Consider the following 18,590-nt stretch of genomic DNA (forward strand, 5'->3'; position numbering starts at 1 on the left):
ATACTCTGAGATCCAAAAACTAGTATACTTTCTAGCAGGGGAGCGCAAACATTTTCCCCTGTGCCCCCATGCCGGCTCTCTCCTCCTGCTCGTGCCCACCCTCCTTACCTTGACTGCAGCGTTCTGACATCACAAAATCACATTGCCATGGCAACGCGACATTACGTGACCCCTGCGGCGTCATTTGACGCTGTGTTGCCATGGTGACATGTCACCAAAAGCCGGAGGAGCCAAGGTAAGGGATGTTATAGAGGCCTTTGACGCTCTCCCGGCATTTCATTTAAATGCCTTCGGGAAGAGCGCGGGGCCTCTGAGACTGCCGCACCCCCCAGTTTGTGCACCCTTGCTTTATAGGAATAAATCCTCAGCTAATGCCAATTATAGACTATGGGGACATAGTATATGGTACAGGACCCAAAACGCACCTTGGCAAACTAGACACCCTCTACAACTCAATATGCCAATTTGTCCTCCAATGTAACTACAACACACATCCCTGCAAATGATTGGCCATCACTTGTGACTAGGTGCAAAGTTTATTTTACTGTCTGTCTTCAAATATTTTCTGGGAAAGCAACCTGCCTATCTGAACAAGCTCCTCACTCTTACCACAGGCAGCACTTATCACCTGAGCTCAGATTCCAAAAGTTTGTTTGCGGTCCCAAGGTTCAATAAAGAATCCGACCACTTCTCCTTCTGTTGCCATGCACCTCACAACTTGAACAATCTACCTGAGACTCTCAAAGCTGCCACCGGCCTAAGTTCTTTCAAAACTAAAACTATCTCACATTTTAATCCAGTCTGTAACTGATATATATGCCAATCATATATTATCTTTAACATGTAATGCTGTACTCCACGCAGCATGAACGCGGCCAATCGCCCCAGGCACCCGCGCTTATCGCGATTGCTTTGTTGAATTTCATGGATTTTGTTTCTTTGGGTGCAATGAAATTAATTAATTGCAATTTGTACAGTACTGTGCTACTGTGTCAATTTAAGGTGTTTAAAAACCAGAACTCTAAAATGCAATTTTCTGCACTCGCCGCATTCGTGTCTTAAGGCGGTAAGGTTGGAAGACATCCTGCATCAAGTGAAACAACGCGTGAAGTGTTTGAATAACGGCCGCAGCAGCTGTAACTCTGTGCCCAGGACATACTTGAAAAAGAGAGGTAACTCTCAATGTATTACTTCCTGGTAAAACATTTTTGTTAATGTGTATCTGTCTGTGTATGTGACTGTATGTGTATCTATCAAAAAGTCTGTCAATATGTCTATGACTGTTAGTTTGCCAGTCAGCGTGTTTTCCTCTCGAACTTGATATTACTTTCGAATCCCCCACTAATCACATCTTTTTTATATTATATCATAAAATACACTCCTACCTCTTTGTAGATATGTATTTGGAATTTCATTTTAAATGAAAGACTTCCCTTTCAACATAATCCACCTCTAAAAAGGTCTGTAAGTGCTTCCAAATCAATTAATCAATTATTTTTGTTGAAAATTCGATTGCAGAATGTTTTGCTGGTTTTTAAAAATATCATTGCAGCATTTTAAAAAATACGCATGCACAATTTTGAAAACAAATGGCAACATGTCTAAAAAAAAGAAATCTTTTCATTTCAGACTGAAACATGGAAAAGAAGTTGTGCCGAGGATGTTACTCTGTAGCATTCAATTTCAGTAGTATGTCTGTAATGCAGTCTATTTTATCTGGATAGTAACTGATTGGCCCAGTGTCTGTAATACAGTGCTTAACAATCTAGGGGGCCACCCGAGGTCAGATTCAAATAGACTTTGAGGGTGTCACAGATTGGTAAAAAAAGACACACACACAGGAGATGCGTGAAGCTTTAAGTCACAAAAAATATTGGGGATCAGAGTTCGCAAAGGAAATAGGCAAGTCTGTCTCACCTTAAAAAGCCTGTGACTGACTGGGGAAGAAAAAACGCAACACATTTTACGAGTGCATTTTGGATACTTTTACACTTCTCTAACACACACACACACACACACTGGGAGATACAGAAAGTGGCAAAGGAAATTGAAGGTATTGAGGGACAAGAAGAATGAGATGGGAGATAAGAGAGAAGGTCCAGGGCAGCTCACCACACATCAATCATCTAAAAACAACCATAGTGACTGGCTGCTTTGGACCATATTGAGTAGGGCCCCTAAGAGAGAGTAAAAGAGAATGAAAGCAATTTCCCTGCATTAAACATTCCAACTAATATATTCCACCCTGTGGAATACTTACATTGGATTTTTGAGGGCCAAACCATTACACATTGGTCATCTTTCTTTTTTCACAGGATACAGAAGAGGGTTCCCAAAGGCAACACTATTAGTTTAGAGGGAACAGTTTAAAAAGCTTAGGAACCACTGCTGTCATTTTTTTACAGTGTAAATTCCAATACATTAAGAGTAAATAAAATGTCACAGAGAGGTCTGATTTCACCATTATCTCTTAGCATACAGTACAATGGTTCAACTGCAGCCAGGAATTGTGGGTAAAAACTTGCAAATGAGAACACAGTAACAGAAAAGATCAGTTAGTATAACTATAAATCTTGAGCCACAAGAAATAATCTAATAAACCAAAATTGCTTCAGAAATCTACCAAGCATTACAAAAGTCACTGTTTGTAGCTTGCTGTGAGATTTTTTTTCACTTCCATTCTACTCTAAAACACGTCAGGATACTTTTCACTCGCTTCCTTTCGTCCATTATGCTTCTGTTTTGAAGCCTGTGTAATAAATACCACTTAGAAATGCTTCACTATTTCTGCCAGCAAATGTCAGTAGATTTCGGTAAATGTATACATGTTCACCAAATGTACTGTACTAATAAAATTAACGAGACTGCTTACTATAACGGCGAGTATTGAGATGATCTTACTTATTTCTCATGCCCTTACTTTAGTAGATATGAAGAGTAAAAGGATCTGTATTAGCAGTGCTTCAGATTTGACGGGTCAAAACACTCAGTGCTTTAATTCCAAGTCTTAGTGCTATCTTGCATAAATAGCACTTTTCTTGCCATTGCTTGAACGATAAAACTCATTCACTATCAATACTTAGAACACTTCGATTTCCTTGGAGATAATTGCACATGCTGTTTAAATTACACATTACAGCTTAACCCTTCAACTGCTGAGTGTCTATGCATCCTACTGTGCTGAATCTGGGAGCCTTTAAAACTCTCAGTGTTACTATTCACAACACGATAACTATAATTTTCTTGTAAGCAAACAATACTAAATTATGCACTGTTTCCTCGGCAGATCCTGCAGTGTACCATGGTATCCATGGTTTATAGATATTTTGTCACGTTAGAAAATCATTTTGCAAAGCCTTGAAAAAAAGAATACGAGCCATAATCATCACTGTGGAATCACTCTCTTTCTCTCTCTACCCTTTTTCTCTCACACTCCTGTGCAAAAAACATCTCCCCCTCTTCCTAGCAATTAGAGAGGATGTTCAACGCTCTTCATACTTAGAAATCTGCAATTTGCTTTCAAATTTTCTGCAGCTGTCGCTTGTTTCTGCAGAGAGGTCCAGGGAAGCAATAGACCCATTCTCCTCATGGAGGCAGCTCATCTGTACTGCAGTATGCAAATCACAGGATAATGTTTTTGGTGACTATATCTAAACTACATGAAAATAGGGAACCTACAAACCGATACCTGGACACTGCTTTGGAGTTATTAATTAAACTGCGATAGTGCCGATCGGGGGAACTATCGCACAAAAACTCATGTTAAAGACAATGCCCAATTTAGCATACAGAATATTTAAATTCCATTAAAAAGACAAACAGCTTCTCCATGAGCTGTACAATACAAAGGTACCATGTTGGCAAGTTAAATGTCAGATTCACTAAGGTCAGATGCGGGGGTATATCACATCCCGTTCCAGCATTATTTGCCATTCAAGTCATCCCAGTGAATATTTGCTATTTTTTTAAACATCTGTAAAATATGTTTTATACTTATAGACAGTGGATTTGTTATTATTAATAATTGAAAAAGTAACTAATCCAGATAGGGGTTTACATCCCTGTGTACAATCTGAACCCTCTTTATCCAATAAAGGCCTCTATTCAAAATGCTGTGGAGTTCAGCTCCATTCACTCCAGCACAGAAAATAGCTTTCTATATCATACTGAATAGGAACCATAGTAACATGATGATAACAAATATCTAATATGTGCTACCTTCCATTCACTAGCATGATAGTTTGTACATTGTTGACAGTAAAAAATAAATTAAAAAAAAGGCCTATGTATGTGTTAGTTTACTCTTCAAAATGTATATAGAGCAATGTCATTGAATGCATACTGTACATGCAATGATTATCCATGAAAAAAGGTGCACAAACTCTAAGCAAAGAGAAATGAATACACATACATCTAGACTACAATAAGTAATTCAGCTTTAAATAAAGAAATCCCGGTAGAAAGGATAATTGTCACTTCCCAGAGACTCTCTCCTGCTCATTTTATAATCCTTATATGGGTTTCCTTGTAGAAGGTGAAGGAATTTAAAAGAATTTAAAGAAAGAAAAAAGGTACCAGAACTAATTTCCCCTCAGTTCTTCCATAATGTAACCCTTCATGTAAGTTACCATACTAAGCTCCAGCACTAAACCAGAAATGTCATTGTAAAATATGATAAAAAAAGAGGTGTCTCCAACAGACATCCCCAGGAGAGGAATGAAACAGATTTTATTGATAATAGGTAGTTGATATTTGGATGTAACTTACTGAATCATCATCATTATACTTGCTTTCTTGTTCATTACCTGGAAGATTAGGCTTCAAGTTCTAATTATGCACACAAGAGAGGAATATTACAGCCGAGCATACGCAAACACATCAATAACGACATTATCAAGAAATCTCTAGGCTTTTGTTGATCATTAGAAATGCCAAGATCATGGAAAATATAAGAGCTATAATTCCAGATACCTGTTTTCATCAATGTTAAAATGAAATTTGGCAGTTAAGAACATTAAATGAGGCAATTCTATGGCCGACAATCCTGTTCCATGGAAGCAAGGAAAGCAGCATTGTAAAAATGCTAATTTTAATTAAATAATATACAGCAAAAACAGTAAGGCAGTGGAGTGTACTCTCTAGAACATGTTAATATTAACGGTTCAATGAGTTCATAGAGGAGATGGCATTTGCAATCAGAAATGTAGCCAGTGTTATTACCATTCAAAATACTAACCTTTTTATCCTTACATTTGCTCACTGTTCTTATTCCCTGAATCTCATAAAACATTTATGAAAAGTGGCAATGCCTCTGTGGGATGTTGAAGTTAGATATTGATACACACCGAAACTAAAGGCATGGATGAAGCAGAAATAAAGCTCCTTTCCATGCATACCTTTATAAAAATGAAAGATTATTACATTATTATTATACAGCAATGTCCAATGCTTGTTAAATTTTACTCATTAGGAAGTACTATCACTCAATGGAAGGTATCATCATTCCTTTTTAGTGCCAGCAGTCTCATAGGCTTCAATAAGATCTTGTTCTTTGAAGTCAGACTTTTTCTAATAAAATGACATTTTTGATCCAGGACACTGAAATCTCACTCAATTGAGCCATTGTACCTTGACAGCTTTGTTGACAAGGTCGATACAATGCTTTACAATATACATATACAGACATAATTATCAAAGGGAATAGAAATAAAAACAGGGGCAAGAGATAAGGGCAAATGTACAAACTGAAGGGAAGAGAAAACATTAAAGTGTAAGCAGTGCAGTGACTGTCGTACGTAAGAAACATTAGGAGTAAGTACAGTATAATACCACATATGGATTTAATGTAGTTTGTAAGGAAGAAAATATAATGTAACAGAAATGATCCAACACTTAAATCTAAATAAAGAGAAGTGGCACCACATATTTAGCAACAGAGTTATCTGTAGTCAATGATGTTTCCTTAATGCATTTGAAATATTGTGTATCTCAACGAGAAAGATTTACTGGGTTTCTGAGAGATCATTGTGGAAAGGTGCAGACCTGTGGCTCATTAAACCTAAAGACTGCAATACATTTCACTGTCTACCAACAGGAGGCTTTCTCCTATTGTTAGTTTGACAGCGGATTAGGCAGACCTTCTGCTAGGCATTCCAGTTGATTCCAACATTCAAGTTGGTTAAGATGCTGAATAAGTGACACTGCTGTTTGAACAATGCATTCACTATTTGTTCAAAATGAATTGTTGTATTCATTCCATAAAAGTATAATAGGTATTAGGAAATAGCCTAACTGTTCTCAAGACAGGTATGATATATGGAAATCCATGACAGAGCAATGAGAGCAATGTATTCAGAACAGTGCATGAGGGGAAGAGTGACAGGGGTCATGGGGAAGCTATTGGGGCTGACATCTTGTGTGTAACGCCTGCTAAGTCATATAATAAGTTTCCATTTTTTTAGGGGTGGGGGGGCAAATTAGTCCATTGTAAAAATATATGGAAAGTCACAAAGGATTTTGACCGCTACTACTTTACAATACAGAGTTGTAGTGGCTGTACTGATCCAGAGGAAATCGATATTACTTTGCAGGCAAGTAGAGCATGTAAAAGAGCAGTTGCACTTACTCGTTGTTTTTATTTTTAACCACCCTTCTTATTGCATGTCCATTGTATTCCCCTTTAAAAAAACAGTAAGTAATACCTATAACTCCACCAGTAAGAATCTTAGGGACCTTGGGGTCCCTGAAAATATTTCAGCTCTGGAGGACCCCGGTTCCAATCTTATTTTTAAAAAATGGAGGTTAATTAGGGTGGATTAAACCAGTGTGGCAAACATGATGAAAAAGGACAATGCCATATCTGAAGAGGAGACATGTTTGATCACAAAAACGCTACATACAAACGACACCTATTGGAAACTCCAATTATGTACTACCAATAAAAGAATATACTCCTCCACTAATAATGATTATGGCTTTATAATATGTGCAGATATATCGACTTATTATTCAATCATTGTGCTTTGTGGTGGTTATTGATAATACTATTCACACAAAAACTCCCTGTGAAGCCAATGGGAGTTTCTGTGCCCAAATTGGCACTATCACTATTTAATGAAAAAACCCCTTTGCCTTCAGCTACCTTAAAGATCACTTTTTTTTACGTTTAATACACAATATTATGTGTTCCTTTCCTAATTTGTTGTTTATCAAAGTACTAGTAGCTGTATTGGTCCTGGACAAGTATAGATATAATGCAGGTTGTGATACTATTTAGTGGACCAATATGAGAGTTCTACATAGATGAAATTATAGTGTACAATGATTTTGTAACTCAAAAGGACTGTTCTTTATATATATTAGTGTATTGTTCCAATCACTCTCTTTGATCTTTAAGCAAAATACAGTTTGATCGAATTGGCACATAAAAAAAAGATCGCAATTATGGTATTAAGCCTGGACACCGAAAAAGCGTTTGATAGAATCGACTGGCCATATCTAAAAGCCACTCTTGGGGTGTTTTGGTTTGGGGGCAAGGCCCTACACACCATTGCTGCATTGTACTTCAGTCCAGTAGCCAGGGTAACACATCAGAGATTCCCATCTAATCTGTTTAAGATCAAAAGTGGCACCAGACAGGGTTGCCCCATTACTCTTCGCCATGTGTATGGAACCACTAGCCAATCACAAACTGTACGTAGAAACCCAGATACTATGGGACTACAAATGAACACCTAAAACCATAAAGTTGCTCTTTATGCGGATTATGTTTTTTTGACAGTGTTGAAACCTCTTACCTCCTTATCCAACCTTTTTACCTCTTGGGTTCCTTTAATAAAATTTCAGGCTTTAAGATAAATAATAATAAATCAGAGGCACTAAACATCAATCTTCCAAAGGAACAGGAGGGGTTGTTAGCAATTCATTTTAACTTCAAGTGGCAGCCCTACTCCATTAAATATTTGGGAGTGAATCTCACTAATAATTATAAGACGTTGTACAAGGCAAATTACCTCAAATTGATTCGGACACTAAAAGAAGATATCAGAATCTGGCCAACATATAACATCCACACAAATACCCAACAAGCTCAGAGAAACCCCAACCACCAACATATAACATCTCATGGATATGGAAGATACACTATATCAGAATGAATCTTATCCCCTGTATACTTTATCTGTTCCAGACTCTGCCAATACCGATTAGGTTAAAAGATATCCTTTCTCTACAATCCCTAATCACCAAATTTATTTGGAATTAACCTGGAATTAGAGGTAGGGTACTTAAAACACCATCATTGGCAGGGGGCTTAGCGGCACCTTGCTTGTTATCATACTATAATGTGGCTCAGCTAAGTGAGATTTCGCAATGGCACACAGATCCCAGTCAGAAACAATGGGTAGAATTAGAGGGAGAGATGTGTTCTCCAGTCAATTTACACAATTTAATCTGGTCCCAAAAGTCAATATTTAATTCCTTCATAGAGCTGCTATCCTCGATGTTCAACTCATTGGAGGTATGGAAAATGACTAAATTTCGATGCGGGTTAACCTCTAATAGCACACTGATGACCCCAATATTTGATAATACGAACTTTGCACCGGGCCTGAATAATAGAGACTTAGCAATTTGGAAACATAATGGAATTCTTAGGCTTAATGATTTGGAGGCAAGAAAAAATATTAAAACCTTTGAACAAATTAAGGCAAAAAAGGAAACCCCCCACTCTGAATTCTTTAGATACCTCCAATTAAGAGCATTCTACATAAAGTTATCACCCTTCCCCCCATTAACAAATTTTGAGCAGCTATGTCTTTTGAAAACAGACACATGTGGACTAACTTCCCAAATGTATAAGGAAATAGTCTGTTCTGGCCGGGAGTACTCACAACCCTTACAATTAATTTCCCAATGGAAGGCAGACTTGGGGGAAACCCTAGAAATAGCAGATTGGGATGAGATATTTTTGGTCGAAGCGAAAAGTTCAATCTGTACGTCCCTGAAGGAGAACACATATAAAGTAATGATGAGATGGTATCTCACTCTGTTAAAATTATCCAAATTTGTTGCAGGGTACTCCCCATTGTGTCCTAAGCAATGTGGAGAACAAGCAGACTTGTTGCACATGCTGTGGTCTTGCCCTCGGATTCAGCCCCTCTGGAAGGAAATTCACATTTGGCTAGAGAGGATTTTGAACCTCGAGATCCCGTTTGATCCATGGCTGTTTTTGCTAAACAGGCCAGCCCAGCAGCTGTCCAGAGAAAAAAACAAGCTTATTGTGCATATAGCAACGGCAACGAGGTGCGAGATTGCAGCATTGTGGAAACAAAAGCATTCTCCAGTAATTGCAAAAATTAGAAACAAAATCTTGTTTGTCTGTCAGATGGAGAAGATCACAAGCCTGGTAAATGATACTGACACCAAATTCCAAAAAGTATGGCAGCCATGGCTAGCCCAATCAGACATAAGGGGTAGGTATGACCACAATTATGCAATGATAAGTCCAGGTGCGTTCACGTTCAGTGACTAACCAGAGCTGATGGATGAGTACACCTATTCAATAAATACTAAAGCATAAGCTGGGAGGGCCCAAAACAGTTTAGAGTAACAAACAAATGCTCACAAGGGTGAAAGTGTTTAAGATTAGAGACGAATTGGACCCGGAGTGGAAGTACCTGTATCCCCCCATCCGCCCCCCCCTCCACCCCCCCACCCACCTTCAAATTCTTTTTGTTTTCCCTTTAGTACAGTTACATGTGTTAATTGCGTTCTGGACATAATGCATTGGATGTCGGCATATGTCATTTATTGTATGGATATTTTATTGTGTATGTGCATATTGAAAATAATATTTACGTTACAAAAAAAACACAATAAACAGAATTATATTTTGCAGCAATCTGATTTAATAATGTACAATTCTATTTATGCATTACTGAGTAAACACATTGAATCTGTCAGTCTTGGGGAAAACCATACTTGATAAATAGGCTTTCCACACCCCAAAAACGTATTTGTCATTATTTCAAAATGTATTTCATTTCTAATACCAAATGATATAAATACAAATAAAACAAAATTGTGTAGGATAGTACAAATTAAAGGGAAAGATAAATGTTTTCACTTGATGACTAATTTTATTTTTGACTGAAGCAGCATAAATATGAGGGAAAAATATGCGTTAACCGACTAAATCCAATGGATCCTGAGTTTTGTTTCAGTCAAATTTATTCTGTAACTCAGATGAAAATAGAATTTCTGGCTATAAATAAAGAACTTGCATTCCAATATTCTTTATGTATTACACCACATTGTAAAAATGGAGCACTTTAATTGGCTTTAATTGGTTTTATCACAAGTTCTACAATAGGAATTCCTGGTGCCAAAATTCAAACATAATGTATAATATACAGTGGCGGCCGCCTTCAGCCTCGTGCGGCCGTTTCGACGCGACTTTTAAAACCGCGGGCAGATGCGGCATGTTCTGGTATTTTTAGGCGCCGCGGGCGTTTCATTGTGCTATTAGCGTTGTCTCGCCATGAATGCGGCAAAGTGCGTGACATTCGGAAAACATCCCCGAAAAAATTCGGGGATGTAGGAGAATAAAAGGGGCCGCAACAGTAGTGTTATTATTACAGTTATAGTAACACGAGTTTTCTTTGAAATGAAGAAACTGACATTATCATTTAGGTCTGGCTATATATCAAACAAACCGGTAACAATGAGTGACAATCGGTGGCACAACTGGAATATTGTCTCTTTAAGAGCAGTGCCAAATTACAGACTCATACACTAAGTATGCAGAAAATACAATACACTCATCTGTTCAAAATGCTAACATTTTAATTATTAGAAGATTATAGAACGGCTTCAGTGCTTCAGTACTTTGTTTAATAAGCTTTATGTGAGATGTGTTAGAAAGGAAATTGTCATTTTACTAGATCCCAGGACAGGAAAATATGGTGCTTACATTATTCTGATCTCCAAATGTATTTGGGTCTATGTATGAAAATATATCCTATGTGCATTGTTAATTAACCACAACCCTAGAGTCTCTTTAAGCCTAAGGGGTTCATTCTATATACAGACGTAGCAAAGGTTACTGTTTTCCCTTCTGCTATTGGATCTCCAGACGAAACGGCGCTGCAAGGGTCCATTCGTTTCAATGCGATCCCCCACAGTATTAATCCTCTCTGGTCACAATCAGCGTTGTCACGGAACTGCTCAATTGCAGTACTGAAAACAGTAACCTTTTCTACATCTGTCGGCCAAAGCAGCTGTTAAAGTCTATTAAAGTTTATGTGTATTTTCGTCTGAGAACGGCAGCTTTGGCATATAAAGATTAAGGCCCTAAAACTGAATTATGCAAAGTACCATTTAATATACACTTTAAGATGTTAAGATAGAACTTCATAGAAAATCCGAAACCTGTATCTCTGACTTGGCCATCAATTAAACTGCGGATCAGCAAAGTAACAAAATAAGTAAGAACATTTGAAGCATACTCACCATTTATGTTCTTGAAAATATTGAGGATGGGGAGTATCTGACGATAATAGGGGACAAGAGCTTCACCCACCATATCGGATGACACAACAAGGTGCTGAAGAACTTTAAGGGTGGTACAGATAACTTGTCGATTGCGAATATTCAGGGCATCTAAAAGTATTAAAAATGTATCTGTTCAGTTCTAAAATATAAAAATAAGATCGTTTTAAGCAGTCAAAACAGTTCCGAAAGAAATAATTCCATTGTGTCAAAAAACAAATAGATTACAGCTATATTCTTTTGATTTCTTTCTTTCTCTGCCAGAGGGGTATCTAATGACTGGGATAGAAGCAATTAAAAAGTGTTGTGTAGAGGCTGTCTACAATTAATCTTCATCTCCCTATTCATATTATAATACCTTTAACTGCACTTTTCTTTAAAAAAAACACAAAATATACTAAGAATCTCATTTGCTGTAGTCATGGTGATAATGTCACTAAAAAGAGTGGCATCAACATACACTAAACCACTACTTTTTGCTCTTGTCTTGATTATACTAAACTGTGCATGAATTATAATTATAATGTTATGTGCAAACTACAGTACAGGTGAGTAAATCTAACTTAAAAATAGAAAAACAGGTCAACCCACCTATTCATTTGGAGTGACTCATTGAAAGTCAGTGCCACGTATTTTAACCATAAGTCATAGTACGGTTTGTCAATGTCTGAGGTGAAATGTTTATTCCAAATAGCAGCAGACTGGAAAATCAAGGTCAGTATGCCCCCTTCTTAGTCCAGTAGCTGAGGGACTTAGATATTCTGATTATGTAATTATAAGGTTATGGTGAGACTAAAAATTAATGACAATCATCTTTCAATTAGCTGAAACTCAAAGTGTCAATTCTGCAAACAAGCACCATTATATTCAATGGGATTTTTTTCCCTGATACATCCTATATTGTTTTTTGCACGGGTGTTGGGCCAGCGTTGCAGCTCAGAACACCTGCATAAATACCCCCTAAAAGTCTCAATTACAGTCAGAATTGTCTATCTGCGCCAGCCAGAATCCCTGCCTTTGAATGATCTATGTGTGAAGGTAAGAAAAAGACTGCCTAAACGCATGTTCATCTTCTTTTACATTTTTCTACTTACAGAAAATAAGCTCAAAGGTGCTTAATTATCTGGAAGCTGCAAGGAGAAATGAAACTGGGAAGAAGATCGTTACCTAGAAAGGTTTACAACATCTTAGATCTGATGTCTTTTGATGTTAAGAAATGTAACACATGACAGACAGACAGGGAATCATTCATTAAGCCCTTCAGTGCCAAAGAGTTGTGCCAACTCCATAGCCACGCATCCTTTGACACTGCTGGAACAGAAGTGAATGGTACAGGGTAGATCTCCACCTTCAGTGTAATTCATGGTCGCCACCCAATGGGAGCCCTCGCAACGAACCGCTCGTAATAAACAAGAAAAGGCCATGATATACCATGTATGTCTTAAAGGCCTCTGAGATGACCATTTTCTTGACATAGGTTGTATGTCATTAGGGCACCGAAGGAGTTAAACTGCAATAGTGCCACAAAAAATAACATAACTCCCACAGAATATGATCCACTAATAAATATATATTGCTACCTCCTGTTGGCCTCCTACCTCCTATTGGCAATGGTATAAATGGTATAAAGTACCTTAAATCATTCATGCAATAAATAGATAATGAAAAGGCTTTGCTTAATACTAATTTAACAGCACAAAACTCTTCTTTGTCTAGATAGCTACAGTATAATAGACTTTGTAAAATGGGACTGTCATTTATTTGGGTCTTTTACAGTTAATATCTGTCCTGACAGAAAGTGACATTTTCCTCCATTCCTTTCAGATGCTTCAACAAAATCCCAGTGATTGTATGTTGATGCAAAGCCCTTAACCCTTACTCATTTGGGTCAGATACTAAAAGACTGATTATGCTTTTTAGTTTTTTTAGTTTTTCTTCTCTTTTATTGCTGCAAAGAAATGTATTTCAGGCCCCTGAGGCTCTGTGGGGAATTAAGTCGAACTCTGCTGGGAATTGTAAAAAGGCCTTTATTAGTCAAAGCTTTGAACGAACTAAAAGATGGATCGAGGCCCTGATGTTATAAAATGCTGCCTTGTGTGATTGTTGTTTGTTCCCACAGTTTCTGCTGACACCTCACTAGCCCCCAATAAAGAAGATTATTCTTCCCTCACATTGGCTCTAGTATTGGTCTATTCAATAAAAAAAAGTCAAAGGAAATCTCAGTAACTTCTATTGGATAGTGTGGCAACGGGAAGCCAACCTGTGAAGAGACAGATACACTTTGCTAACAGTTAGTCTGTGTATGTCTTCAATCACAAAATTCTGCTAAGTTAATCATTCTTTCTTTTCTCAGACGACTGTGCAATCAAGTGAATGTAGAGTTGGTTCAATGCAGAAAAAAACAGATTGTACAATGTTTTTAAAACATTAACCTTCTGCTTACTTAGAATTTCACGTAGCTTTATGCAATCTTTTGTTAAATATTTTTCTAGGACTTTTTTATCCGCTTCATTTCATTTTGTTTGTATTTTTTTACATTGTTTATGGCACATGCATATGATAATGAATAAATGCAATGTTCTGCTAATTATTAGTAAAGCCTCTTAAGGGAAATTTGCTAAACAATATTAAATAACCATTAAATTAGAGCTGTGATTAATGTTAAACACATTTTACTTGATCTTAATCTAAAGAATAGCCATAGAAAATGAGGTTTAGATACCAGTATGGGGTTTATTCTAGTATGTTATTTGCCAAATTCAAGAAGAGAGACTAATTTATTGATTTTTATTTATAAGATATTTAACCAGAAAAAAATACAACCTCTCGTTTTCAAGAATGTCCTGTGTACAAAACAACATGTTGACTACATTCTAAGTTAAAGAAGAAGGATTCATCCCCAAAAGGGTGGGGGGTAAAAAAACTGTTCCAAATTTAGATGCACTCAACATGCTCCATCCGCACTGCTGCATACTATACGTCATCAGTCAGGTGTCAGCAGGCCATGCGGGATGCTACTGAGACGCTAGAAAAACTTCATGCTAGGTGTCTCTTAAATGCATAAATCTGTTGGCAAAACGGAACGGTTTGGTGAAATCCATGAAGTATAAACACAAGGGTATATCTGTAACGTATAACACCAATCTTTGCCCGATCATCCATTTACGCTGTGAATTCAATCCCCAAAGGCCAAGAGACTGGGACAGTATATATATATATATATATATATATATATATATACATTTTCTGCACAATGAGGCTATACACAAGCAGTATTTTATCTGCAACGACAATACTAGCACTGCTGCTTATAATGATTGTAGGATCGGTGGTCTCAGTAACACGGAATGTTTTTATACCTGTATAGTTGTATGTAAATGGGGAATCCATGTGTTTTTTTTGTATTTTTTGCACTGATAATAAAATATCATGCTTTTTTGAGCATATTGAATGCATCAATCGGGAACAATTTACCCCCCCTCACGTTTGGGGATGAATCCTTCTTTTATTGTTGTATGTTCCAGAGATGCACTGCTGGCCTCTTACACTTTTTTTATACTAGACTGTATTTTTTTCTTGTTTTAAACGTTATAAGTCACAGTTACACACATGTTTAAAGTATGAAAGAGCAGAAGTCTTGAAACAGGATGCTGTTTTTGAGGCACTCCGGTAAATTGTTCCAGTAGGGGGTGTTTGGTAAGAGAATGAAAGAGTGACCGGAATCTTTATAGAAGCTTGGAAATGAGCAGGCTTCTGGAGGCATATCTAAAGTTATACAGATGTAGCAAGCCTTAAGGTCCTCGGTACCACCGCCGCACGCGGTCACGGCACCGAAGGATTAACGTTGCTGGGGATCCCATTCAGAAGCATGGACCCCCCGCAGCACAAACGCGACAGATACTGTCCCCAGTACTGCAGACTTTTGCTTGTTCGTCCATGATGCTGGGGACAGTGAGTCTTGCTACATCATTAAGTGTTGTGTATAGTAGTGGTAAGATGCCTGCTCAGATGATTTGGTAACTTGTCCAGAAAGTATTTAAAGGTAAGACAGGAAAAATGTATGTTGCATCTGGACCCAAGGGATAACCAACCTAGTTCAATTAACATATCTCAAGGGTGGGTGTTGTAGTTACATAATGTTTTTAGGATTCCAATATTTTTGTTCCCAGTTTGTTTTGCAAAGCATTGTACAGCAGGTAGAATGGAACCTTGATCAGAATGACAGCATGTGCAGAACAATCTTTAGAATGTGTACATATGTACTATAGCATTATATAGAATACAATGAGTCCTAATCATATAAACTATTATAGGCTAAAGCAGTAAAATTCCGGGCATTACTGAAATCCCTGCCCTCTGATTGGTCAGAATTCCGGGCATTATTCATTCAGTAATGCCCGGAATTTTTGACAACTTGCCAACTCACCTCAAAGCAGAGAAGCAGGGGCTCGCTGAGAAAAAAACCGGCAAGTTTAAATCTTAACTGTAGCAGCCCTGCTCTCCTCACTGATCACACTGAACAAGCAGCCTCTCCCCCCTCTCTCCCCCTCTCTCTCACAGCTGCTGGTGCTGTCAGAAGCTGGGTGTCCCAACTGGTAACTTTGTTGCTTGCAACAAAGTAATATTTCTAACCACATCTATTGCCTGTGCTACTGTAAGGTAATTTGTATTTCTTTTTATTTAGTTGTAGTTAATATCACAGTCCCCCCAGTTCTCTCCCACATCCCCCTCCATCCACCTCTCCCCCTCCATTCCCCCCAATTCTCCCCCTCACCCCTTTTCTCCCCACCTCTCTCTTTCCCCCCTCACCTCTCTCTCCCCCCTCACCTCTCTCTCTCTCCCCCCTCACCTCTCTCTCCCCCCTCACCTCTCTCTCCCCCCCTCACCTCTCTCTCCACCCCTCACCTCTCTCTCCCCCCCTCACCTCTCTCTCCCCCCCCCTCACCTCTCTTCCCCCACCACCACTTCTCTTTTCCCCCTCCTCCACCTCTTTCCCCCCTCACCTCTCTTCCCCCCCTCATCTGTCTTCCCCCTCTCACCTCACTCTTCCCCCCCTCACCTCTCTCTTAACCCTCACCTCTCTCCCTCCCCCCACCACTTCTCTCTTTCCCCCCTCCTTCACCTCTCTCCCACCCCCCTACTTCACCTCTCTCCCCCTTACACCTCCCTTCCCCCCCTAAACCTCTCTCTCCGGCCCCTCAGCCTTCTCATCTTCTACTTTACTTCTTTTTCCCACACAGGTATATACACTGATAAAAATCAATGACTAAATTTTTTTATATTTTTTATAAATTTTTTAAAAAAGCCTACATTTAGCCTATAATAGTAATAATCCCCTCAGAACAGGGCATTACTGGCCAATAATGCCCTGGCTGGGTTAAAGTCCCTCGGCTTCGCTCGGGCCTTCAACTGTTCCAGCCAGGGCATTATTGGCCAGTAATGCCCTGTTCTTCAGGGATTATTACTTAATTAACAAATTGCATAAAGATTAATATGAAGAGGTGGCATACAATCTATTAATTTCGGAATGTCATTTTAAAGTGATAAATTGTATACATATAAGATGTAATATAAACTTAAGGTTCCAATATTAAATTTGAATATATGCATACAGTAATTAGCATTAATTTCAAGAAGTTTTTTTTAATTTAAAGTAGCTGTACCTCCTAGTACTGCATAAACAGTCATGTAGGGGGTAGGGGAGCAATTTGTTAAGACGGGTTGCAGAGGTAGAATGTGGAGAAATAAGACAATGGGGCTATGTATAAAGAACTGTTTTTGAAAATGAATTGAAAGAGAGCATTGTGTCAAATAATCTATTTCTCACCTCAAATTGTTAGCAGCATTTGTTAAATAGCATGCAACGATAAATTTGTATGTCCCTCAGCGTAAATAAAATGCAAATGATATGCAAAAACATTGCATATGCACTAAAGTCCTGTTCAGGTTAACGCAACGCTAAATAAGGCATAACAAAACTTGCCGTTAGTTATTTGACACGCTTTGCGGAAGTATCTTATTTGCCAATTATTACGTCAGTGCTATGTGTATATGCGCTGAACTCAGAGAAAATAACGTCAGTTACTATTTTAGGTAACTTAACTTTACATTTTCCCTGATTAAAAAAGGTAGTGCATCTGGAAAACAGTTGTTATTATTCATGCCTGTTTTTCACATATACCGGAAAGAGCACAATAGCATTTTATAAAGAATGTTAGTGTCAAAGACAGTTACACCTAGAATATGTTTCATACTGAGGGTTTAATGTCGTCATCAAATGAGATATTCAGAAGTAAAATTGGTCAATAAAATATAGACACTGTTTCAATGAAGAGTGATTATTTTTTTCTTCTCACATTCTAGCTGAGTAATGTATTATATGCAAGCTCAATATTAGAAAATGTCCCCAAATATCCTGCTTTTTTTTTCACCCACGTACTTACTTTTTATGGGTATAATGAGCTGAGGAATGACAGGAAGAATCTTTGGTCCTCCATGCTCCAGCATGTCATGAACTCCTTGACGTGCAAAAAACTCATAAGGATGTGTCATCTCGCAAAGACCGTCAAAGAACAGAGGCAGATAGTGATGGTAATCCAATTTCTCAATCTCTACCTGAAAACAAAGCAGAGAAATAAAAGACGATGTAATTAACATTCAACAGCAGCACTGCAGAAAACAACGGTTTAATGAAAGAGACGCTAGGTCTAAAGTCGTACTTTACAGCAGTATCACTGTAAATATAAAGCATTAAAGAAACAATGTGGGAAATTGATATTCAAAATTAAATTAATTGACTAGCTAGGAGTTTTAGTTTGCCTCAGGGGTTTAACTGCAGTGGGATGTTATTGTTATCATCCCGGCAGTCAATCTGAATTAATTTTCTAGTGAGTTTAAAAGCAGAAGTACAAGAAAACCTGCAGGTTATTTTCATTTTTTTTTTTTTTACTCCATTCTTAGCACATTGAACGTTTTTATTTGTTTTATGTTTACCATGCCCTTTGTATATTTTTGCTACATAAATAACTGCACAAAGAATT

General features: G+C 37.9%; 1 protein-coding gene across 7 annotated transcripts in view; it reads right to left on the reverse strand.

The window, feature by feature from the left end:
• The window catches only part of PACRG (parkin coregulated), a 978,203-nt gene that overhangs the window by 339,714 nt on the left and 619,899 nt on the right, over positions 1-18,590 (reverse strand). For all 7 annotated transcript variants that reach the window (XM_075596735.1, XM_075596739.1, XM_075596734.1 and 4 more), the window contains 2 exons: positions 17,994-18,165; positions 11,512-11,661 (listed from right to left, as the gene is read on the reverse strand). In XM_075596735.1, coding sequence (XP_075452850.1) covers positions 11,512-11,661; positions 17,994-18,165 — 322 coding nt within the window. The remainder of the gene's footprint in view (positions 1-11,511; positions 11,662-17,993; positions 18,166-18,590) is intronic.

The sequence above is a fragment of the Ascaphus truei genome, chromosome 4, assembly GCF_040206685.1.
Source record: "Ascaphus truei isolate aAscTru1 chromosome 4, aAscTru1.hap1, whole genome shotgun sequence".
Classification (NCBI taxonomy): Eukaryota; Metazoa; Chordata; class Amphibia; order Anura; family Ascaphidae; genus Ascaphus; species Ascaphus truei.